The 25,012-nt window shown below is 43.2% G+C and overlaps 1 protein-coding gene across 5 annotated transcripts; it reads right to left on the bottom strand.

Moving 5' to 3' along the window:
* Positions 1 to 2,303: 2,303 nt before the first annotated feature.
* On the bottom strand, positions 2,304 to 24,747 carry WNT5A (Wnt family member 5A). Of its 5 annotated transcripts, none has more exons than XM_053296641.1 (5): positions 24,513 to 24,747; positions 18,411 to 18,544; positions 17,062 to 17,327; positions 11,609 to 11,901; positions 2,304 to 7,936 (listed from the first exon to the last, which is right to left on the bottom strand). In XM_053296641.1, the coding sequence occupies exons 1-5, from the start codon at positions 24,516 to 24,518 to the stop codon at positions 7,478 to 7,480; spliced, it is 1,158 nt and encodes a 385-aa protein (XP_053152616.1). In that variant the 5' UTR covers positions 24,519 to 24,747; the 3' UTR covers positions 2,304 to 7,477. The 5 variants fall into 5 exon arrangements, with proteins under 5 accessions (XP_053152616.1, XP_053152620.1, XP_053152618.1 ...); XM_053296645.1 differs by lacking the exon at positions 24,513 to 24,747 and adding an exon at positions 21,870 to 21,890; XM_053296643.1 differs by lacking the exon at positions 24,513 to 24,747 and adding an exon at positions 20,550 to 20,925.
* Between the last annotated feature and the right edge of the window lie 265 nt (positions 24,748 to 25,012).

Genomic DNA, 25,012 nt, shown 5'->3' with positions numbered 1-25,012 from the left:
CTCCTCATTCTGTCTCTAATGCAGCTATATTCTGCTGCTTCCAATATATAAATTTGTTAATTTCCCCCAGAAATGCTGACCTACACAAATAGAGGTCGGTGTTTTTGCAATAAAGAACACTGGTCAATATACAAGTGAAGAAAAACGGAACCAGATGTGAATAATAGGACCACAGAAATTGCGTTTACCCAGAAGTGCTATTTTAAAGCACACTACATGTTGATCTTCTGTTTTTGTGGCATAATACATTCTTGGCAGCCAAAGAGTTTCAGTACGGTAGGCTAGCTTTTCTGAAAAAGCAACTAATCTAGCAGATTTGCTGATGTGGCAAAGATTTCAGAAATACATTCAAGAAATCAATGTGGAGTAGGCCAAATTGCTTTTTGTGTCGTGTACTATATATTTCTTTCAGTTCAGTAAAGTCTTCACTTCCAGGTATTTGCCATGCTTTTCCCAAGGAGAATTCTTTAATCTTATCACACATTCTGATTTCCAAAATATAAGTGCTGGTTCAGATGTTCCACTTGAATAGAACACTTTCTTTTAAAAGAAAGCCAACAAGAGTCCAGCCTAAACAATCCATAGCCATATCACCTTGTGCTGATAACATTAAAATCAACCATTCATACAAGATTTCTAAATCATGAATTACTAAACTCCTAAAGCAGCACACAAAAAGGTTGAATTCATTTTGTTTTTAAAGCAAACTTTGGTAATGCGAGTGAACAAGAGACAGAGAAGTGCTACCTGGTGATAAATAAGAGAGCATCCCATTGGCTACCAGCTTTTTAAATCAATATCACTAATAGAAGCATACACCACCTCTGGCCTCACCACCTCTGGCCTAATCAATTTAAAACAATATCACTAATAGAAACATACACCACCTCTGGCCTAATCAAGACATCAGACACAAGTTGGACTATTGAAGAGGTCATTAACAAACTTGTGACTTCTGCTGTTGTGTCTGCTTTAGTGACACTCATCTCTAGCTTGGATAATCATAGCTTTGGCCTCTTAACCACTAGATTTCATGCCACTTACCAAAAGCCGCATGGTTAGTACTGTTCAAAACATTCAACAATATTCTACTTTCTGAAATCATTAGGGGAAAGTGAGATTTAGCTCTTTAAAATATGTATATTGTCATAAAAATCATAGGGTTGGACATTTTTTCCCTTTTCTCCTCACTTCTCTTTTTTCTTGTTTAGGATTAATTTTGCAAACCATCACACACAATCTAACAGTCTAGCACAACTATCTCGACATGAGATGCAGTCTAGCAAAGCAAACATGAAGCATTTGTGCCTACATGCATGGAACCCTGTTTACAATAAACAAGAGTCAGCTGTTTATTGTGAGGGGGGCAGCAGGTTGGAAGACTCAGTACAGCTCCCTTCATTAATAGCTTATCAGATGTTAGCTTTAATTTTAATTTTTTTTAAGACCTGTCAGCTGTTAAATCAGGGAGGGGAATAGTACAAAGGCATGATCTATTTACATATGTGGTTGCTCATCCAGCTAGACTCATCCATGTATAACTTTTAGTTGGATCAGGGCACTATTTAAGGAATGAAATCTAGGAAATCTTAATACTAGTAGAATGTAATAGGGATGAGTGAAACTGAAGAGTTCCATAATTGTTCCAGGATTCCAACTTCTAGCTAATTCTTAACTTGAGTTTTGGTGATATTCTGGAATATTAGAATGGGAATTGCACCCCAATAAAACTGCTAGGTGGTGGCAAACAGCAGCCCACTCCAAAAGAACCTCTTTTTCCAAGGGTCTCCAGTTTCAGAACTACAGTTTCTTTACAATCTCCTTTTACAATTCAGTGAAAACATAAGAACAGCCCTGCAGGATTAGGCTCAAGGTCCATCTAGTCCAGCATCCTGTTTCAAACAATGGCCCACCAGCTGCCTCTGAGAAGCCCATAGGCCGGAGTTGAGGGCTTGCCCCTATGTTACTCCCTGCTATGTAGAGGTATCCATTGGATTGCATAGAAGAACCTTGATATCAGATTTGGGACAGCCAAATTCTGAACTTGAAGACATTTCTGAAAATACAGAATTAGGAAATATGGGGTGGAATTTTCAAAAGCTGGATTCCATAAACATCTCTAGAACTTGGCAGCAGCCTCAGGATACCACAGAAGTCTCTATTCTTAATAAGTTCTTACATCTATAAAATATCATATAAAGCAGTAAAGTGTTTTATAAATGAGTGCTACTTATCTTATTTTACCACACAGTAGTTTTCAAAACTAGCATTGACAAACCCTGTTAAAAAGAATTAAAACCACCTCCCAATATATAACCATCATTTTATTTTTATAGTCTATCTTCCATTATGGCATATGCCTTTTTAGAAAAAACCCAGTGAAATATACAAATCACACGATGGAAATATGTACATTAAATGTACAGAACAAAGAAAAGGACATAGTAGATTTACATAATATCTGAAGAAAACAAGCAAAATATTTTACATTAAATAGCACTTTATTTGCTAGGATCATTAGACTCCACTCTGCTCACAAATAGGAATCTCTATAAAGAAAAGGTGATTTGACATATTAAAAAATGATTATGGTTTTTGTATAATAAAAACCAAAGTGACATATTTAATGAACTAGTGTTTTATTTTTATTTTTTTTAAGTTGATGTTGGTTTGTGAACACCAGGAACCAAGGAGGTAAATATCTTCTTGCACAATAAATTAAGAGCAATCATTTTGAAAGCTGATAATCACAATTAGATTAATGTGACAGCTCATAGGCCTGTGAGAAATTAATGTTAACATGGCACTCATTCCAATTCACTTATATTTATTGGGCAGGGCAATTTTGGAGAAAGGCCTTGGAAATACAGAAAGAACACGCTGAGTTTGTAGCAAAGAAAAGAGCAAAGAGAGGTCTTGTTTAACAGGGCAAATGGACCACCATTTGTGTGAGAGATATTTGTGTATGTGTTTCTTTTCCATCATCAGCAATAATGCCCTTGCAGAAGTAAAGAGAGGTTCTAAGCCAGCATGAACCCATGCATTATGTTGTCTGTACTTATTGCCCCAAAACACAACCTACAGTAGAGAATATATACAGAAGGAACATCTACTGGACTGAGCGGAAAGAGAGTACACTTCCTGGGGGAAAAGAATGTTAACTTGTGAATGACTTGTTCAACACCCATACATTATGAAACCCACAAAGAGAATTTAGAATCCAACTATAAGAAACCAACCAATAAGAACCCTTAAGAGATTCATTAGGGCTTCCCCTCACCACCCCACAAAAAAAGAAAGAGAGAGAGGGTGAGGGAGAAAATAATTAATATGTTCATTTTAAACAAAGAAATTGTCTTGGTAACTTGAATAGCTTTTATATGCTTTTTTTAAAAAATCATTGGTGTGCACTGACAACATACATGTTTTTGTTTTTTTAAGGGGCTGAGATACCAGACACCAGCAGACCATAGTTTTCCCATATATATAAGTAAACCACTCAAGTACAGTCTGAGCGGTTTGTGCATAGCTGCAATATATTTCTAAAGCTCTGTGCATTAAAACAAGAGAGACACAGGATGGCAAAATGGGCATTTCTGCAACACTGCATGTTGACCTGTAGTAGCCATGGATTAATATATATCTTACTACTGTATTCCCAACTCAAGTGTTGTTTTTTTCAAATTCTACAATGCTGTTGATCAGTTTCTGTTTCAAGAGAAATAAATTTCCCATACCACTTGAAAAATAAAAAAATGGTTTTCAAATTAAGACAACTTTAAAAGAAAGAAAGAAAGAAAGAAAGAAAGAAAGAAAGAAAGAAAGAAAGAATCTTTTCAGACTACAAGTATGTCATGGCTGCAGTTCCAGCACAGTTAAAGTAGCAGATGTTCTTTAGGAAATTTGACATGATATCTATTAGATAGTCTCTTAAAGTAAGTCAATAATGCTTTCTAATTGTGCATAACATGAAATATGCTATTTTACTGGAAGCTCATATTTTGCTTTGATCAACACTGTCCAAGTCAAATTCTCTCCCTCTTGAGTTTTGCTAGTTATTCAAAACAATTATGGTCCTAGCCTATTCACACAACACATATTCTTCTTTCCACTCTTGCTTCTGGGAAAATGCATGATGTGAATGGGACTGACAAGGGAACTGCATCTTCCCATCCTAGATATCTTTCATGTGCAGTTCCTGTGTTGGCACCACTCAGAAAGTGCATTTTTACAGGAGTTCCAAGTATACATGGAAAATATCAAGTTAAATTAATGGGCCTCTAGAGGTAACCTAGCAGCATAGCTGTGGCTTTTGGACACTTATGCTCTCACCCATATATTAAAGTTGCCATGTGGCTGATGCAAGGCGGATTCATGCTAAATCTTGTGAATATACCAATCAATATTGCATCAGTCTGTTTCAATTCTTTTTCGACACTAAAGTTAAGAAGAAATATCATGTCAATATTTGTATGTCACCAACTCCATACAGATAATGCTCCGATCCCAAGTATGTTACACTGATACAAACTAGGAGAGTTCACCAAATCATAGCTGTACCCAAAGAAAACCTGACCTATACTAAAGAGCCAGATAAATTAAAAAATACTCATTTAATATGTTAAATGCAGAATAATTATCATAAAATATAATACAGTGAGATTCTAAAATGGCATGGAATAATTGTTTCTTTCCACAAATCCATCATCATTATTGGCAGATTTCTGGAGTGGCAATGGGTTGTAAATTTGCCCCTGAACTGGCTGATTTATGGATCATTTTGAACAGTTGTACAGTACATCCTTAAAAATAATATATTTGTTGAACATATATACATCTATAAAAGATATTTAGATGACATCTTTTTAATATGGACAAGTTCAGAAGATGGAGTCTTGAGTTTTAAACAGTTTTAAAATAATATTCATCCTACTATAAAATTTGAAATATCTTATGGACTGGATAAAATCAAATGTTTTGATATGGAATAGAGAACAGAGGAGGAAAGTTACACACAGATCAGTTCAAGAAAATTTCTGATGTTAATTCGTGGTTAAAATTTGATAGCTTCCATCCGGAATCTTTTTTTTTTAAAGTTTTTTACCTTATTCCCAGATGCTGAGAATATGTAGGAACTACAGCACTATATGGGCTTTTGAGAAACAAGCTGCTATTCTCACACGGCAACTGCAGGATAAAGGTTATCCCAACTGGATTAATAAACAGACCTGGATTAATAAACAGGAGACACTTCTTTCTGGATACGTCATCAGAAGCACACTGGATAGAATGATTATCCTTATAACCTATGACATGAGCACTGAATGCATCATGAAGAAACATTGGCATTTAATACACAACATACCTAGGTGTTCAAGACCACCATTGTTTACATGGAAGCGTAGTTTCAACATTAAGGACCTTCTGGTTCATAGTAGATTAATTTGAGGAATAGTCAACATATCCAGATGAGTACTTTGGATAGACAACTTCTGTTAGGACAGTTTCCATGTGGTAACTGTTCCATTTGCAGAAATTGGATTAAATAGAAAATTTATAAATCCTTTGCACCTAAAAATATATCACTCAAAAGATTTCTTTACATGTAACATGCAAGGTGCAGTATATGTAATATATCCTTGTCCCTATTGTATGTTGGAATGACCACTAGAGCTGTAAAAACTAGAATTATTGAGCACAGGAGTTGCATTAGAAAAGGTAAGATCCAGGCAGCTCTAGTGAAACACTTCTTAAAATACAATCATAAAGCAGAGGAGATACGACTTTTCTGCACAGTAATGACAGAAAAAAGCATCGGAATATGAACAACTTTCTGTTACATAGAGAACTATTCTGGATTTATACTTTAGAAACATGGAAACCATGGGGTTTAAATGAAGATATAAACTGGCTTGCAGGTAGCTGAGGTTGGCCGGTGTTTAATACTATTTTTCTATTACTGTTTTCTATTGGTCTTTTCATTGCATACATATTAAATTCTAGATCAGGGCTGCTCAATTTCGGTCCTCCTGCAGATGTTGGCCTACAACTCCCATAATCCTTGGCTATTGGTCACTGTAGCTGGGGATTAAGGGAGTTGTAGTCCAAAAACAGCTGGGGGGGTGCTAAATTGAGCAGGCCTGCTCTAAATGCATCAATTGTGTTTAGTTTTTTCAGGATTAGGAATCCAAACCATGTAAGTTTGTGTACTTGTTCCACGGGTAGTTACTCATAATTGGATCATATGTGGAGGGACTCTATGTACCTGGGAGGATCCAGGTGCAGAGTAGTAACAAGTGATTGTGGATTAATGAGTGAGAGTTGATGCTGTATTCTTGAAAAGGAGCTACATTACACTTGGTGATATGCTGGTTGTTAAGATAACTTCTAATATAAAAGTCTAAAGTGCCCCTGGGATTACATATTACTTTGAACTAAGGAGTTAATATAATGCTAAACCATACCATGCAGAGTATACCTTACATTTAGTTTGATTATGATGTTGTTTTTGGTTTTTCTTCCCCTGGTGTTTTCAGTAGTATCTATTATCAAGTTAACTGGTCAACATGGTTTTAAGGGAAAGCAATTGCTGCCTGGGTAATTTTACTTCAAATATGGGCAGCTATTGTATTGGATATGGTTCTACAAATTATAGAGAGAGAGACTCTGAAGATATAATTTTATTGTACACTACCTACAAAAAAGTTGAAGTCTGCATAGTGTGCCACTGAGGAAGACCCAGGAGGGTCAAAACGTGAAAGGCTGATAGGAACCACAAAAGAATGGTTATCTAAAAACCAGAATCCTACACTGAATCTTCTTCTCTACATATGAGGACTACATCACACAGTCGTCTTGTACCTTGAACAATTGGATTATTGGACCTCTGTAAGAATTCTGAAAGAGTTTACTATTTGGGTTATACAAGAAATGTGAAAGACTTTCACAGTTCTGGGACTTTTAAGGTTTCATTTTAAATTTTTGCAGAAGAGTATTTATATAAGGAACAATTATTACATGCCATTTTAGAATCTCACTAGGTTATATTTTATTATAATGATTCAGTATTTGAAGTATATATTCTTAATTTATTTCATTCTTCGTTGTATAGTTTTTCTTTGGGTACAGTTGTTACACAGATACTTCATCTACAGCACATGTACTATGTCCCACAAAACTATATGGGATAGAGTATTTCAAAGGGAAATTTAACCTGTTTTTTTTTTTTTAAGTCTTAATTCTGATTGTGTAAAATAAATATTCTCTTAGGTTCTCCCACATTATCGTAAAAAATATAAAACACAGTCTGGGCTGGGTGCAACAAAGTTTCCCCATTGCTTCTCTTTGCAAAAGATTGTTTTTTTTAATATATAAACAAGGAAAGCAACCCATTGGGCTCTATAAATAAGAGTGGAGATCATCCTGGGGCAACAGCGCCTGCTGGTAGACTGGAACAGCTCTTCCCACCCATTCCCACCTATTTGCAGACAAACTGGTCCACAATTTCTGTGCATTTCTTGCATTTCACGTAGCAGCACCAATGGAACTTGCAGTGGCAGCGCTCTGTCTGCACCGTCTTGAACTGATCGTAGCCCCGGCCACAGCACATGAGTTCACAGCCATCCATGCCTTCCGAAGTCTTATTGCAGAGCCGGCCCTGGGTGCCCAGGGAGCCAGTGCTCTCATTGCGCACGCAGTAATCAGGGCTGGGGTCAATGTACACAAGGTCATGGATGGTTGGTGGGTTGAAGCGACTGTTCACTTGCACCAGCTTGCCCCGGGGGTTGAGTTTCATGGCTGCTGCACTGTCATATTTCTCCTTCAGAGCATCGCCAACTTTACGAAAGTCTGCCAGCTGCAGCCAACAGGTCTTCAGGCTGCATGATCCAGACACCCCATGACATTTGCAGGCCACATCTGCCAAACTGTATACTGTCTATAGGAGTCAGAAAGAAGGAAAAGGTCAGTGCGAGTGTTGCAATAATCTACCCCCAGCTTATAAGAAAGGTTCAGCGTGGTCTTACCAACAGGTAACCATTTCAGATGTGCTGCATCTCCTCTCCCAGCCCAGTGCTGACGCTCCACCAAGATACAGACACTGATCGTTTTAAGTGATGTGTTGGAATCCTTCAACTCATCCTTGCTGAGGGTAATTTGCTTTACCTTCCTTCATGCCCTTTACAAAAAGGTCCACCTGCCCTTGGCCTTTAGCTGATACAACAGGGCAAATGCATGACACCCTACACAAAGAGGACTTTGAGAGGTTTGCCTGTCCATCTTTCTTTTCTTTTTAAAACCAGTTGAGATTATTAGTTCACCTTTCTAGGAAGTTCACCCAAGCAGATGTATAAAACATAGAAGCAGAGGTAAATCCCACTTGTGTCTCTCCATTCTTTTGGAAGACCTCCCATGTAGCATAGAAGTTCCTTAAAGTGCACTGCCTCCGCCAGCCGTGGGAACAATATGCATAGCTGTCATGTATAAATTGAAACAGACTCCTGTTTATTTTGCAATCTTCCTAATGCTCTCCAAGATGGTATTGCCACCACATGGAGGCTGCCATAAATCACTCCATGGAAAGCTATTTGCATACAGTGGCTCACCACATCAATGGGGTAATTTGCTCCACATCTCTGCAGACGTTTTTCCTGGCCAGTTTAACAAGTATCAAGAAGGGAGGGACAACTCACTGGCAGAGCACATGCTCTGCATGAAGAAGGTCCTGGCTTCAACCCTCACCTTCTTCAGTGAGAAAGATCACAGTTGCTGGCAGTATTAGGGCTAAAGGGACAGATGGACTTAGGCAGCTCCTTATATCACCTCTAAAGTCTCCCAAGCTGTGCAGTGTTCTGCTGCACAGAAACAGCTCACCACATGTTAATGGCTACCACATGAAGCCATATGAAGTATTTCCCGTCTGGAGGCTATAGCATCTGAACTGGCTGAAGCAGGGCTGATCAAAATGATACTCTGCAGCTCCTAAGCCTGAATAATAGTTTCTCTCAGACCTTTCCACTGAAGTAATGTCCCAAATACTCTAGCACATTCTAATGTGGAGCCTCATATATGCTCCAGAGTGTCCATACAGTCTTGCCTGGTCCACACACAAATCTACATCCTCGGAAATGAATGGGCAAGCTGTGCATGGAGAAATCATCAAGTACTCACTTGGAGCTCTTGTGCCCACAAGACATTACTAGATCAGGGTCTTGTACTCATGTAGAAAAGCTCTCGCTCTAGATTCTGCTAAAAGACTGCAATGTAGAGACATTTCTGAAAATAAATTCATATGTCACTGTGTATTACAGTCAGGATGTCAATTTCAGTTGACACACAGGCCAGATGCCATGGCTAACCCTAGTTTTGTCATTTTTTGGTGGTGACTGTGAAATCCCCTTCCCCTTGATGTCAGGCAGGCACAATACCTCCCTTTCTTTTGGAGAGAAATATTTTTATTTCATCATGCTTTTTCTGTTCTTGTTTTACCCAACAATTTTGGAGGTTTGACACAGTGCCATTGTGTGATCTGCTATTTGCCTTGTTTTAAGTGCTTGCTGAATATAGCTTTAAATTTATTGACATGCGGCACTGCTTTATGGAGTCAGGACACTGGCTATGCTGCAAGCTCACCTCACAGCCCAGCATGTGAGGAGGGAGAAGTGATTTTTACTTTTCTCCCCTACCTGTAAAAGCCCTGTTCGCAGTCAGAAATGTGTCTCTGAGGATCATGCCGCCTGCTATTACACAGTCCCCAACCTTATCTTTTAAACCCAAGGGAAGTAAAAGGAAAGTGATAGAGGAAAAGGGAAACAGAAATCAATGGGTCCATATGCATCCCGCTGGATCCCAGTCACAGCAAAAGCCACCCCTTTCTGATCACCTGGGAAGGCTCTTTTGTGTTTCCCACCACTAGATGAGGTGTGATTGGCAGGGACAAGGTAAAGAGTTTATCAAATTCCCTGACTCAAAGGAGTCATCTTGCCCTTTCCTTGATAGTTTAGTGTCACCACTGAAAGGCAAGTATTTGTATGTGCGTTTTATATACTCTCATTTGGTATTTCAGTTGGGTCTGGCTGCTGCTTTATTGTTTTGATATGTTTTTATTGCCATTAATAATTAATACTGTAAGCCGCTTTGAGTGCTCTTTTTGGAATGGAAAAGTAGGGGGAAAAGAAACCTGAACATAAATAAAACAATCTCATCAACTGCCTTTAAAAAACAGAAATTAGTGAATACTTAACCAGTCAGTTGACTGGCTTTCTGATACTAGACTTGCCTTAGAGATCAGATTTCCTCCCCATCCACCCCCTCCCTCCCGCTGGAAAGATGTACTGCTCTACTGAAGATTTTCCACTCTTGGTTCAGCAGCTCCTTCCCACACCAATCTTCATGCACAGCAGAGTGACTCCATCCAAGAGAGAAAACCCCAAAACACCTCTGGGTGGGGGACAGGCCTGCACCGCAATATCCTCTTTGTAAAGCCTTGGCAAAGAGACCTTGATAATTTACCCTGTATAAATAGACATGAGTCAGTGTTGACACAGCCCCAAAAATCCTGGGGTCTGACACATTAGGTGGATGCTGAATGCCACTTCCACCCAGCATTAAATAAAAAAAAATTTTAAAAATGGGGAGGGGGAGCACAAACTCTGCCAAATGGCAGCTCAAAGGGGGTGGGAGTGGCGAACTACTGGAAGCCTATGAAGGCAACTGTGAAAAGTCATTTTTCTTCTGTCTAGCAGCAAATTGGCCTTTCCATTGCTTTCAGATACCTTCTTCTCACATTTAAATGCTATTAATTTTCAATTATCCTTCATCCTAATTCACCTTGAAACACAAGTGTAAAGTCTCCAGCCGACTATTCCTGGCACCGTCAATTCTAGGAAAATAATGACTTTGGCTCCTTTCACTTCAGGGCAATAAAATGAAGTTTACACTCATTCATTTAAAAGATTCTGAAGATTAAAAAAGCCATAAAAACCAACTTCTACCACAGAAGAACAAGTTTTCTAATAATACAGAGAGAAGGTTGCTTTCCCCCACCCCACACATCCTTAGAAGGAAGAGGGCAAAGAAACGCCACACACACACACACACACACACACACACACACACGAACATTTCGCTCTGGCAAATATGGGGCTTCTTCCTTCTTCTCCAAAGAAAGCTTGGATTGGTTGGAAATATAAACTAACAACATTCTATTCTGCAGAAAATTGACTGTGACTGGCATGATTTTGCTATAACAACCTGGGAGGGAGGGAGGAAAAGTACACTTCAGCCCTATGCATTGGAAGGAAATCAGTCAAATGGCTCTTCTATTGCTGCTCATTCTAATCTCTTCTCCTACTCTCACTCCTTCCCATTTAAATTGAACCACAATTTCCTTCAGTGTCTAAAGAGAATTACTGTACCTTCTTAAAATGTTTCTGAATTCACCCACATCAGGTGTCATAAGAAAACTGATTCAGAAGAAAATTTCACTTGCAAGACAAGCATGTAGAAATTCGAGACAAATATTACTACAAAATAAAATGGAGTTTAGGAACCATACACCAGCAGGAATGGTTAGAATAGATGACATAAAAAGCTCTTCTGGACTACTTACTCTTCTTCCTGCCTCATTGTTATGTAGATTCATCAAGATCCTGGAACTCTCGTAAGATCCTTTCTGATATATTCTCTCTCGCTCCCGGGCATCCACAAATTCCTTGGCAAAGCGATAGCCATAGTCAATGTTGTCTCCACAGCCACCCCACAGCCAGTCCCGAGGCAAATCTTTTGGTCTAGCCGCCCTGCTGCAGCCACAGGAAGAGAGCTCCCCCTCTCGGCAGGCTCGGCTCATTGCATTAACCACTCCAGCAGCACTGACAGCATACGTGAAAGCAGTCTCCCTGCTGCCTGCAAGGAAAGAAGTAGCAGTTTGGTGTTACAGGCCAAGAGACATATTTCCAGTCAATACTGAATATACTGGATATATTGCCTTTACACCATGAGTTCCTCCCTGACAACTTGACTAATGTACTTGTTCAAAGTAAACTGTAACACATGAACTAAGTACAACATCTCACCAAGGTTGTTGATATTAGATAAAGCTTTCACTGAAACAACTATACAAAAATCCTTTGTCCAGTACACTGGCTTTGAGTGGAGCTACTTAAAAATAAATCCACCATCTTGAAGGACCTGGTAAGCCAATTATTCTAATAAGAAGTGATCCTATTGGACGAAAAGCTTCTGGGCATAGAAGGCATCCATAAGTAGCAGAGAGAAAAATGAGTGAGGGCTTCTTTAGAAAGTTTATTCAATATACAACCACCATATTCTAAAGTAACTTATTAGAGAAGATTTTATAATAGATAGAAACAATGTAGCTTATAGTGGCTAATTACTACACATCCTGAAGACAATTCATTAGTTAATGCATTATATGGATGCATTTTGATCAGCTATTCAAATTTCATTCCATAAGCCCTATTAACAATAATAACAACCACCACTACAAGTTTTTGCTTATCATCTCCTCAAAATCTATAGTTCCAATTCTTCAGAACAAAAAGCCAGGACATATATTTTGTAATGCTGTGGTTGCAGTCCTCACACTCTCACAGCAGACAATCCCAAATGACTTGTGAAATCAAGCTAAAGCTATTTTCAAGGTTAACCCCCAAAAGGTTCTCCCTTATGTGCACTTAAAGTTTCTAAAACCCATAAGCTTCTACTAAAACAGTTTTGAGAATGTTTATTATATCAAAATGGCAGCTGTTTATTCAAAATCCAAATTTCAGAGTACAGTCTTCAATAGAACCTTTAGACTAGGGATGTGCACACACACAAAAAAACCCCGACCAAATTTATTCAGATTGATTAGACTTGAAACTGCTTGCACAGAATGGAATTTGTTCAAATTGATTTGAATTTGAGTGAATTCAAATAGAATTCAAGTCAAATTTGAGCTATTTCTATTCGAGTTCAGGCAAATTCAAATTGATTTGAATGAATCCCATTCTGTGCAAGCAAGTTCAAGCCAAATCAATTCAAATTTGAATTGATTCAGTCAAATTTTTGGCACATACCTACTTTAGGCTATGATGAACACTCACATCATCTCCTGGAGGCAGCCAATCAACTTGGTCAATCCAACTTTGCTACAATTACTTATTCTAAAGACATCAGAAAACCAAACCTTCTTAAAAGGTTTATAGCTTAACTGGCCATATAAAATGGCCAGTCAAGAGGTATACAATAAAGTCCATATCAGAGAATACAGTGATACTGCAGCAATACAAGTCCTCCGACTTATGAATGACCTTGGTCTATATTGATCTACATTTAGCTATGTATCTATGAAGCTACTTATCCCAATTAATATTTTTATATCATATATTTAAAGTAGATTCAAGTTACTCTCTGCTATGCACATTTTGGAATAAACCTAAAGTTCTTATTAGTACAATTCTCAGTTAAAAACACAAATGTTTTTTCCATTCCCTTCTTTGCCTTCCCTTCTTTGCATATATTTATATGTTTCAGTCTTATCATTTAGAAAAATCCCGTATTTAGGTTCTTCTCACTCTGTAAAACTGTGTAAAAGCACACAGATGGTGCTACATACATACATAAATTCTCACAAACCACATTTTAAAAAGAATCATTTCCAGTGCAGATAGAGGCAAAAAAGTAGTGATACATGTGTTCGTAGCAGAAACAGATGAAAGAAATTTTCTTGCAGGAGAGAAAATAGTCTGAGAACCCCCTCTTCGTAGACTGCAGCTTTAGATGGTAGGAGTATGTTTAAAGCCAGTCTCATCACACTTGACAGTACTATAAGCCTCACTGCCAGCAGATTTGGTTTGCTTAGAAGGACTTCATTCTGTCCTAGGCATAAACATGATTCCACTACATTTTCAAAAATGTTTTTCCTTTATATTATACGAGTCTCTAAAATCCATTTCAGAAGAAAGACCTCCCCACGTCTGTCATTTTGAGGGTAAGTCTACAGAGAAAACAAGAGGATTTGCTTACTCTTCCCATAGACAAGACTGCAATCCTGCAAAACATGGCTGTTTATACCCCATTGACTTCAGTGAGATTTTAGGTAGAGATGTGCAGAACGTTCTGAGCTCAGAAGACTCCGACTCGAAATTGCCCATTTCGAATGTTCTGAGTTTGAGACACTCAGATTTCAAACTATATGCAAACAAGAACGTTTTGAGCTCGGAATATTCCAAGCTCGGACCACTCCGTTCCAAGTCAGAATTTCTGGGAATTTGTGATCCATTCCAAACTCTGTTCCATGAACATCCCTAATTTTAAGTAGCCTCCCTGCATGCAGAGGTGAGCACTGATTTTTACTCGGCTACAAAAACTTATTCAAAATATATGATAAGACGATAAGACAGAGAGAGTTATATTTAGTTTGAAGCACATGCCAGGTTTGAAGCATTATAGCCAGGGCAGCAGAGAGGTCTGTTCTCACCCTAAGAGCTCCAGTTATTGGCAATTTAAGAGTTATTCATTGCTTTGGTGCAATGAATTTTTACTTTCTCCCTCCAAGATAAAAAAAAAGAGAACAAAAAGACCACTTCCCTAATATTATACAACCAACTTTGCAGGATCGTTCCAAAGCAAGGAAATGGCATGTTTTATTGAAGCCAGCAATACTGTGGCACCGATTCACATCTCACTGAAGCCAAGGCCAAAGTCTGCAATGGCTTCCATGAATTAGGATTATGACTCTAAAAGATTATGAATCCCTGGGAATAGATGAAGAGGAAGGTTTAAGTTCTTTCAAACACATTTTTTTATGTCTTGGTATCCCAAATACTGGGCAAGTTAGTCAAGAGTAAACACCCATGAAATAAATGAGGCAAGATAGTCCTAACTTAAGTTCCATTAATTTCAATGAGACCTAGTCATAACCAAATTAGTCTGGATTCTGCCCATTGTTTAGCTCCTGTTTCAGCAGCAAAATATACAGTTTAGATCTCTGAAAAGTAGATTGGAAATTTTGCTATCAACTTCAGTTAAAATTTGGATTAACAGTAGCCTGAAATTTATCCTGGATTTTCATGTGCTACATCCAGCCTGTATCACCTTAAAATTCTTCCCATTCTATCAGCAAAAAAGTCCTAGAGAAACCTAGCCCTTCAGAAATTCCAGCTACAACTGGCACTATCATCACTGCATTCACTGCTAGCACTGTAGAACTGGGCAGTGTAAAAGCAAGAAGCAGGCATTTGCAGCAGAGTTCTTTTTCCCCATTCAGGAGAAACAGCAACCAATCAAATAGCTTATTCTGGGAAACTAGGCCCAAGTACAAAATGACAACACACACTTGTTCTCAATGAATACACACTTTTCAGAATTTAAGAGCTGGATACACACTTTACATCCACCTCTATTTTCAATTAATCTAAGTGGCCAATTACCCAGCTAAATCAAACAAAATAAATGCAGATGTGTTATGAAGAGGAAGTAGAGGCCTGAAACCAATAGGGACAGTTCCAATATTTATGGTTCCAAATTTTGCATAAGAGACCTTGGCAACTTAGACATCAGAGAAGCAGTCTAGAAACCCTGAACAGACCCAGCCTTAAGAATGTCAGGCTTATAGAAGTGCTACCATCCTCTCAAGTTGATGCTTAATGTTTCCGTAATTTAAAGACTTTGCTCTTTTGTTTTTGTTTGCTTTTCAGTATAGGGCAGTGACAATCTAACCAGTTATGCTAAGCCTCTCAGTTTGGCATCATCTGTAATGCAAGACTGCAGGAGAATATCTGAATCTTCAAAAAACAAGGTTTTCCACTTTAAAAAAATAATAATAATAAAGAATGGAAAAGGCTTAATATGATATTTTGTAAAACTTATTTTACATAAAATTAACTTTCATGCTAAGTGTGACTTAACAGCATCCCTTAAAGCAATGCAGAAGGCCATTCAGTTCATTTATGAACTAAGTACCCTTCTGCATTACTTGAAACGATGCTGTTAAGACATACTTACTTCAGAAGTTAATTTTATGTGAAAAGTAAGCTTTACTTTAAATATAGCTTTTAAGTCATTCCTATTCTGTTTCAAAAAGAGAAATTTCGAATTCAGGGGTGTAGCTATAATTGAGCAGATGGGTTCAAAGAACCCGGACCCCTGAGCTCCTGAAGGTCCCCCAGCTCCACCCCTCCCGATCTTCTTCATTGTATCTCTCACTCCAAGGGGCCACCAGGGAGAGAGGCCCCCTCTCCCCTAGCTATGCCCCTGTTCAAATCAGATTTAGATCTCAGCATTTTGAAATGCTACTATGCGTAAGTTGCAAATTATACTGAGAAAAAAACTGGTTAGAACAGAGATGCAGATTTGGATATCAAGAAGTCATTGTCACCACTGGAAAAACATCAACCCACCAGAATGATGATGCTTCTGAGCCCAATCCTGCACTCCGAGGATCAGCCCTTATAAAATGTAAGTGGGGGCAGGCAGCATTTGAGCTGATGAGAGCATTTCAGCCACAGGGAGTTGTCGACAGGAAACTGACAGAAAATACACTCTCAGCATATAAAGATTGGTAGAAGATAGCATTTTTAATTAACAATAATAATTACTTAAGTGCATGCAACAGCTACATGCAAACTTGGCCTTGATAAAAGTATACCGACTACAAGTACTGACATATTTCACATTTAAATTGAAATCTCCTTTCACGCAAGATGTTGGTCTGATGTGTGGTTAACCTGAAGACAAACGGCTTTGGAATCCCAGACATAAAAATGACCTCGTGTTGGCCCAGCGCCACTCTTATATTCTACCCTCCTAAATTTAGAAATGACTGTATTTTAACCCACATTTGGACAAGAACAGAAGTGCAATGCTCCTCTTTCTTTACCACATCACCAGCAGTCTCACATGTGCTGCTGACTTCTCAGAGAGGACCATCTCTGGCTAAAGGCAGTTTTAACTCTGCCTTTCTTGTCAGGTTTCAGTGGTGCATGCATGAAGAACCTGGCAAGATTGCCTTATGCACAACACTGTGTAAATACCTCACACACACTCCCAGGCACTTCCTACCTATCTGCATGACTCTGCCAAAAACAGAGTTATTATCCACAGTGCTACAATTCCATCTTCTGTGGCGGAACTGATACTGGCATTCCTTAATCCCTGTCTTTGCTCCCTCTCCAATGTACTGCATGTGGTCCTGGTATAAGTGGCAGAGTTTCTTCTGTCCTTGAGAAAGCCCTGCCAGTTGGCTGCAGAGTGGTTGGGCTCCAATTATGTACACCTCTGGCATCTGAACAGGGTTCATAGGATTCATGTGGTTCATACCCAGAGACCTGCAAAGAGAGGATTCTATTAACAAAGGAGAGGCTCAAATGCAGCCTTTTAGTATACACAGTTGATGGATTCTGCAAACATGAATTAATGTGGAACGCATCCCTAGACACATTTACTTGAAAGTAGGTCCCATTGTTGTGCTGTGGATAGCAGCCAAAATGCTGGAAGAGAGGACTGGGGGGGAGGGAGTTTCCAGCTTTGTTTAATGGCTGGAAAGCTAAAGCAAACCACATGCATGAAGTTACTGAGACACATCAAATCACAAAGCTATCTAAATATGATGGTTGCTCCCCTCCAACCGATCTTCCTCTTAGGCTTCAAATTTCACACTATACCCAAAGACCTTTTTAACCTGAAAAAACACATATATAAGATGATCCCCCACAGAGCTACAGAGGACACTTTTCCAGTGTATATATGCATGCACATACACTAGATGCTGTCTAGTGAACCAATATCACAAGTTCACTTTTGTGACCAATACAAAACAGAAATACATGCTAGGTAAGTCAGAGACGATTTAAACAGAATTCCTAGATAAAGTAACTGTGACAGAAAAAACCTGTCATTTCAAATGCACAAGCAAGAATCACTGACAAGTGAATCCAGATAAACTTATTATTCAGCAAAATGTCCCCCAAAATGTGCATCTGTTAAAATGTGCATTTTTTCCTACGACAAATAAGACAAATTCTCATTCACTATATACAAGATGGTTTCATTTTGAAACACACACCAACCAAGAGCCTGAGTCTGTTACTTGGAAGTATGTTCCATCAACTTTCCTTTGTATAGGTGTGCTTAGGATATGGAGTGGACATTTTTTACAACTTCACATTTCATCACCACAGTTTGTTCCACATCAGGATTTAAATAACCACATAAATTGGGAGTGTGTGTTCCTATTAATAAAGATATAGGAGAATCAGGTTCTCCGAGAATGAAAGATCCAGAGTCCCCTTTACAGTTTCCCCCATGACCAAGGGAGGCCATCTTCATCTTACATTTCTAGCAACCACTTTTGGAAAGGAAACTCAACAGATTATGGGGGTGGGGGCTTATATATGAAATAAAAAGCTTACCACCAAGAGCTGGCTTCTATCACACCTTGGATAAGTGAGGAGAAGATGGCCAGTCCCAAGAAGAGGTATTTTGAAGTCATTGCCCCGCCAAGCGTCCACAAAGCTCCCCCTCGGACTAGTGGTCCCATGGAGTTCTGGAGGGGAGGGGAGGGAAAAAGAGACACACACAAGACTTTGATTGTGTGGCTCAGACTCTGACAAGTGAGCGAAGTTTAGCTGCCCCAGGTTCTTTGGCTGGCGTCTGCCCTTCTCCCCAGCGAGTTGCTGCCTGTGTGCGAAGACCAAGGCAGTTTCTGCTCCAACTTCATCCACCCACCCACCCACCCGCACCTCCAGTCTGGGGCTCTCGCATGAATCCCTAGGCGGCCTCCTCAACAGTGCAGGAGAGCGGACCGACAGCAATAGTATCCCCCCCCCCTCCACACACACACAACACACGTTCCTTTTCCTTTCAATAGAAATCGCTATTCGGGCACCTTGGCGTAGCTCTTTCTGGTCGGCTGCGGAAAAAGCAACAAGTGGACGATGCTCTGGGAGGCTGCGGCGACTGTGCGCAAGAGGAAGACAGAGAGCGAGGCAACCCCTGGCGCTGGCATCCGAACTCTGTCCTCCTTTTCCTTCTCCACCGCCCCCCCCCCCCAATAATTAAGAGAGCTGTTTGCAGAGACGAGAACCATCGAAACGGGTCTGGCTCAGGAGGGTGTTTGCGAAGCACGTTTTTCGCTGCCGGCGACCCGCCTCGCTCCTCCCCAACTCCGCTCATAAAACCCCCGATTCCTTCCGCCCCCTCCTCCGCCCGACGGGAGACAGCAAGACCTTTGGCTCTCGGGCAAACCGAGGCCCACAGATGCGGCCTTGGCCCCCCGCTACGGCCCTAGTGAGAAAGCCTACGGGGAGGGCGGTGGGAGGGGAAGCAGAGAGGGGGATGCCCGCCAACGCACCCCTCGCTCCAGTCCTGGAGGAGAAAGAAGAGGATGGACGCGCCGCGGAAGCGCACCGGAACAGTCGCAGGCCAGAGGGCTGGGAATGGAGCCGCGCGGGGCGGGCTGGGGACAGAAGAGGAAGGTGGTCGTGAAGGGCAAGGGCCACCTCGAGGCAACGCACCCCGCGGGGAGTGGAAATCACCTGAAGGGCAGGCTGGACAGAGGTTTCACTGGACCGACTCTAGCGGTTTGAGGACTCAGAAACTCCATTCTCTCTCTCTCTCTCTCTCTCTCTCTCTCTCACACACACACACACCCGATTATGTGAAAAACGGTGTTTAAATATCCGAAGATTATTTCGGTTCGCGATGGGGCAAAGAAGAGTCCGTGAGAGGCAAAACAGGACAGGAAACGCTTCGAAATGCGCATGGGGCGGGGACCACGTCTCCTCCCCCCTCTCATTGTCGGAATTGTAGCTGGGGGGGGACAAGTGGTAACACCCCAGTGTGACTCTTTTCCTGCCCTCCCTCCACTCCCCGGCCCTGATGCAGGTAAACGCAGGTTCTTCTCGCCTGAAATCAAACGGATCTGTGCCCTGGGTTTCCATTCGCCAGTTTTACGCGGATTTACGCGGACTGCTCCAGAGTGTGGCCGCACCTCAGATCACTTACTCCAGAGACCAGCAAGCTGCCGCTTCAAGAAGCCCCTCGGGACCGACGGTGGCGAGGAGAGAGAGAGAGAACTTGAGTGCTGTCCAGGCGGGGCTTCAGGGGTCTCACTGGGCACACACGAGCGCCCAGCGACTTGAGGTCCCCACAGCCTTGGTTCAGCGCGAGAGTGCCCGCCGCTCCAGGCCAGAACGCCGCTGGACCTTCCGAGCACAGCCTCAGCCCATTTCAGCCAAGAGGGTACTTTCCAGGAAAGGCGACGAAGGCCGAGGCCAGGAAACGTGGGCGCGACCGCTTTCACTGACCCAGCTCCAGTGTTCCCACTTTAGGTAGGGACAGAAACCATCACCTGCAGTGCGAGTATGTCGATCTAATAGCTCAAGAGGATTTACTCCGTGTAAACTGAACGTAGAGCGAGCTGAAGGCCCCTACGGCATGCACGCACACAGACCCGGGCAATGCGACCTATAATCAAGAAAACCAGCCGTACAGCCCAGTCCAACACAACTGAGCAACAAGTCTCCCCCGAAGGCATCGGACTTACTCACACGTGAATCTGCACAGGACTTCGACTCCTGCGCTAGGCTGAAGTTACAGTGGCCGGATTACAAGCGTGCCCCGGTTACGGACAGGACACTGCTGCTACCCAAAGTATTTTCAAACAAAGAGAATCCGCTTCTCCGGCTAGTTTCTCTAAGAGCAGCCAGGTTCTCCGTTTCCGCAAATAGGTCGCTCCAACCCGACCGATGCTTCCATTGTTTGCACAGAGGCAAGCAAGCCTCGCTGATTTCCAGAGGAATTGCTTCCACAAAAGGCTGCTTCGGGTGACAGCCCTTGACGTCCATGGCACCAAGGCGGCTCAACTCACAGAGCTCTGGCTTCAGCTGGCCTCAGGGGTGCGGAGGAGTTCCCCTTCATCTGACTGAGCACCCCTCGAATGGCCCTGTCTCCCCTCCACCACAAAGTGTCTTTCTCAGTCTACGTGTGGTGGCTCAAGCTCTCCCTGCATCCCTGGCCAGCCTCAAGTCAAAGAGTGCTTGGATCGACTTGTGGGTCATTGGGTCGCGGCGGTCCCAAGACGAGCGGGGTTTTCGTTTATTTCGCGGGCGGTTCGGCACGGAAGGGGGGAGGGTTGCTCTCCTTGCTTTGTACAGCTACAGCCCCTTAAGCGTAAAGAGGCTTGGTCTCCTTCCAGTGGGGGGCAACGGGGCCGAGAGAGGGTTGGGTTTGCAGACCCGGGGAGAAAAGCGAGCTGGTTTCATCGCCGGCTGGATCCGGTCAACCGGGCCTGAACTTTGGCGCGATCGGAAGATGCCGTGCCTGGCTGGCACCAGGAGATGCTTCTGCCCGGGCAGCGGTCCAGCAGCCTGGTCTTCCTGAGCCCCCCGCCGGGGTTGCGCTGCCTCCACGGATTTTGTACCACTCACGCGGGAGCAGAGCTGTTCCTCCTCCGCCAAGGTCCCATTTAAACCCGCCGAGGGCCTCTCCAAAGAGAGCATGACACAAGGCAAGAGGAATTTGGGGGGACCGGCAGGAGAGGGGGCTGCGTGCCTAGTGACGGCTAGCGGACGGCGCCCGATTTATTTCCTCGGCCGTCTGAAGCTCCCCTGAGGAATGTGGAGCGTCCATGGCCCATAAAGCCCTCCGCCGCGCTCCAGACGGGTCGAAATAGGTAAAAGAGGGGTATTGCGCAGAAGAACCCCGCGCTAGACCGGAGGGCTGTACGTGTGTGGGAGGGTGTGGGTCCGCCGCTGGAACTAGGGTCAAGCAGCTCCTCTGCCACCGACTCCCTGTGTGGCCTTCGGCCAGTTCCCTGCTCCTGGCTTTAGATCTCAAGCGACTCATAGGACTCATCCGTGATGACCTACCTCACAGGGTTCTCCTCCCGAAGGCAAGGCGAAGACAGTCGAGCGCTTTTGCACACACTCAGAATCGCCGGGTGAACAAGGCGGCGGGAGACTCCATGATCCCAGGCTGAACGCCCACTTGTTCCCAGAGCTCGGCGCGTCAGCAGAGAGGCAAGGCCGTGGCAGAGCAGCGGGTTTCTCCGGGCAGCTGGCTGGGGGAGCAAGAGGGGGCCGAGAAGGAACAGGCCTAGGTGCGGCATCTCAGGACGACCAGTTGCGGCCAGGTGCTCAGCGCCGGGGCGGGGGATTCTCTGAGCTCCATTTTCTTTTAAAGGGCATGCCCATTGAGAAGGATGTCAGAGCACTGCCGAGATCCCGTGCTGCCCCACAGCCCCAGAGGAGTCCTTCTCTACGGCAGTTCTGACATCAGCAGGACTTATGGAGAAAACAATCAGCGCGCGAAGAATCGAAATACTACGCTAGGCGGGCGGTGCTAGGGCATGGCTAAGTTTAAGAGCGATCTTCCGAAAACTGAAACTTTATATTTTCTATAGAAAGTGTACATCGCATTCCTTAAGGGGGGGAAAGGAGCAGGAAGTAACAATATGGATGGAAGCTGCCCAAGTGTCGTGCTACGAGATCCAAAGATTTCAGCCGGGCTGGCTTTGTATTAATAACGATTTCTTGCGAATGAGGAGTGCTTAAGGAACATTTTTTTAAAAAAGAAGAACTAAAAAAAACCAACACGTCACGCCTTTTTCTTTCTCTAGAAAGAATTCGGCTAAATCCCATTCCACTGACGGCAATCGCGCTCCTCCGTCGTCTTTAAGAGGTATCAGAAGGAAAACATTGCTAAAGTAAGAGGATCGGGGGGAACCGAGTCAGCAGAGCGAATACAGCAGCCGGCTTGCTTAAGAGGAAGCGATTTGCCTAACGCCCGATAGGGGGCAGCCTCAGCCGCTAAACGCAGAGAGCAGGAGTAGAGAGACAACTTTTCGTAGTTCTCCCTCTTTTTGTTACTTTATTTCTTGGGATTGCCCGAGTCACCGAACTGAGAGCTCAGAGAGACAAGGGTCCCGAGTGAGTCCCTAGAGAAATGGCTTGATACTTGGCCCTTTCTCAGCCAATCACTATTGTTTTTAGCCACGTTTAAAAGCCACTTCTGTTGAGGGACCGCTGGCACAAGGCGCCCTAAACTCAATTAGAAGAACGCAACCATTTTAAACTTCTTCGCCTGTTTCAAAGGAGGCCCCTACAGAGCAGCCTGTTGCCTTTGCAACAAGGATAAAAATGAGCTCTTTTACAGAACCCCCCGCCCTCCAGCAGCCTGGGGGGCTCCACCGCCTGCAATCCTGGCTTTTACTAACACACAGGCACACAAAAACAGGGGATCTGGAAAGCCTGTTAGGGCATCTGGTTTTATGGCCTCTGTTTTAATACTAGTTCTACCTCAGGTAAGTAGGCATGCAGTCTCGGCTCTGGTGGGTTGTAAAACGCAGGAACAATTGCGGAGACTGATCGGCTGGCCACTGCCTAGCCAGGAGCAATCCCCACCACCTTGCTCTGGCGTGCTTTGACTTGTTTGTGCTTTGGGGGTTTTTGTTGTTGTTGTTTTGGGGTGTGTTTTTTCCCCTCAGAAAAGAGGGCAAGGTTTTATAGGCTTTGGTTTTTAAACAAGGAAAGCCACTCATACTCAATTCCGAGAGGAAAGGAAGGGAAGAAAGATTCCCCCACTTTAAAAAAAAATCCCCAGGCCCCAAGACTAGTACAAGCTCTCCCTGTACCTCCCCCACCCCCCAATTTAGGTTAGTTTCTGGGTAAAACTGAACTCTCTCTGACCCCGCGACTGTAACTAATTTAGCATACAACTGACAATTAAAAACAAACACACACACACACACAACCTCTTCAACATGGAACCCTAAGAGCATCAAAGGGGCACCGGGTGGGGGAGAGAGCGCGCCTTTCGCCCCCTCAGTACAAGCGGGACACTTTACAGATGCAAAGTGACAATATGCAGAAACTGTGAACAAAATTTTGAGGGATAGGGGTTTGGGGGAAAGGAGAAAACGCATCCAGGTTTTTCACTGGCCATCAGCCAAATTCCTTTAAAGGTACAGGCTGCACGTTTGCCATGCCCGTGTTTCTTCCTCAGCCGTGTGTACAAAAGAAGACGGCCTCTTTTAACACTGTGGTCAGCCAAAAAAGCAATACAGGGTTGGGAAAGAAGCATTAAAAGGGCAAAGGGGTTTTCGAGAGAAATCGATCTTCGTACTTCTGCCACAGCTAGGAAAGTTGACCGGTGGAAGGGGCAGGACAGGAGCACTTTGGAGCAACAGGTTTGCCAGAGGACTGGGAGAGTTGGGTGCGTGCATGTAAGAACGGCTTCTCGGGACGTGGAGAGATGAGGTCAACGGAGGAAAACCTGTAACCTCTCTCGTCAGCCTCGCCTTAAACTCAAGCTTGGGAGAAATCTAAAGCCATCACCACTTGTGCTTTTCCTCCCCAGTGACTGCATTTTCCAGTTCTCTTTCTCTTCTCTTTTCCTGTCCAAAGGTTTGGAGAAAATCCAGAGATCGCAGTCCTTGCCCCCCCCTTCTCCTTTCCCCCTCACCAGCCAGCGAATTGCAAGCACACACCCTTCCATTCCCAAACGTTACTCACCTCCATTGTTGCCGGGGGGCGGCTATGAAGAGGTGAGTGGCGGGGAAAAGAATCAGAACAGAGTCTAGTTTAGCAGCCAAGTAATAATCCAAGCGAGCGAGTCCACAGCCCAGACCCTCGCGGTATCCTCCAAAGCAGAAAGCGGCGGCAAACCGACAAGGCTGTGGCCGGGCCGCCCGCTCCGGCGCCGGGAAAGAGAAGCCTCCTTAGCAAGGTCCATCCGCGATCGCGACGAGGAGCGGGAGGGAGAGACACACACACACACACCGGACGGGACAGGCAGGCAGGCCGACTGGCAGCAACTCCCTGCTCGGCGCTTCAGCTCAAAGCAGCCCAGGTGCCGCCGCCGCCTCCTCCTCCACCGCGGGGCGCGAGACTCCCGGGCGCGCCTGCAGGCTTTCCCGCCTGCCTATCCGCTGCCACCGGGCGCCCTGGGCTGTCGAGCCATGCCCAGGCTGGCTCCCTCCATTTCAAGCAAGCGAAGGCGGGGCGGCGCTGGG

This window comes from Hemicordylus capensis, chromosome 2 (genome assembly GCF_027244095.1).
Source record: "Hemicordylus capensis ecotype Gifberg chromosome 2, rHemCap1.1.pri, whole genome shotgun sequence".
Taxonomy (NCBI): Eukaryota; Metazoa; Chordata; class Lepidosauria; order Squamata; family Cordylidae; genus Hemicordylus; species Hemicordylus capensis.
Note: the sequence above shows the minus strand (reverse complement) of the source record. Positions and strands in the feature narration are given on the sequence as shown.

Excerpts from the sequence above, each read along its gene's own strand:
- WNT5A (XM_053296640.1), bottom strand. The coding sequence starts at position 19,006 with ATGCCAGCGCCAGGGGTTGCCTCGCTCTCTGTCTTCCTCTTGCGCACA. Across the intron at positions 11,902-17,061 it reads TGGCAGAGTCATGCAGATAG|GCAGCAGGGAGACTGCTTTC; the intron begins GTAGGAAGTGCC and ends CTTTCCTTGCAG. Across the intron at positions 7,937-11,608 it reads ACAATGAGGCAGGAAGAAGA|ACAGTATACAGTTTGGCAGA; the intron begins GTAAGTAGTCCA and ends TGACTCCTATAG.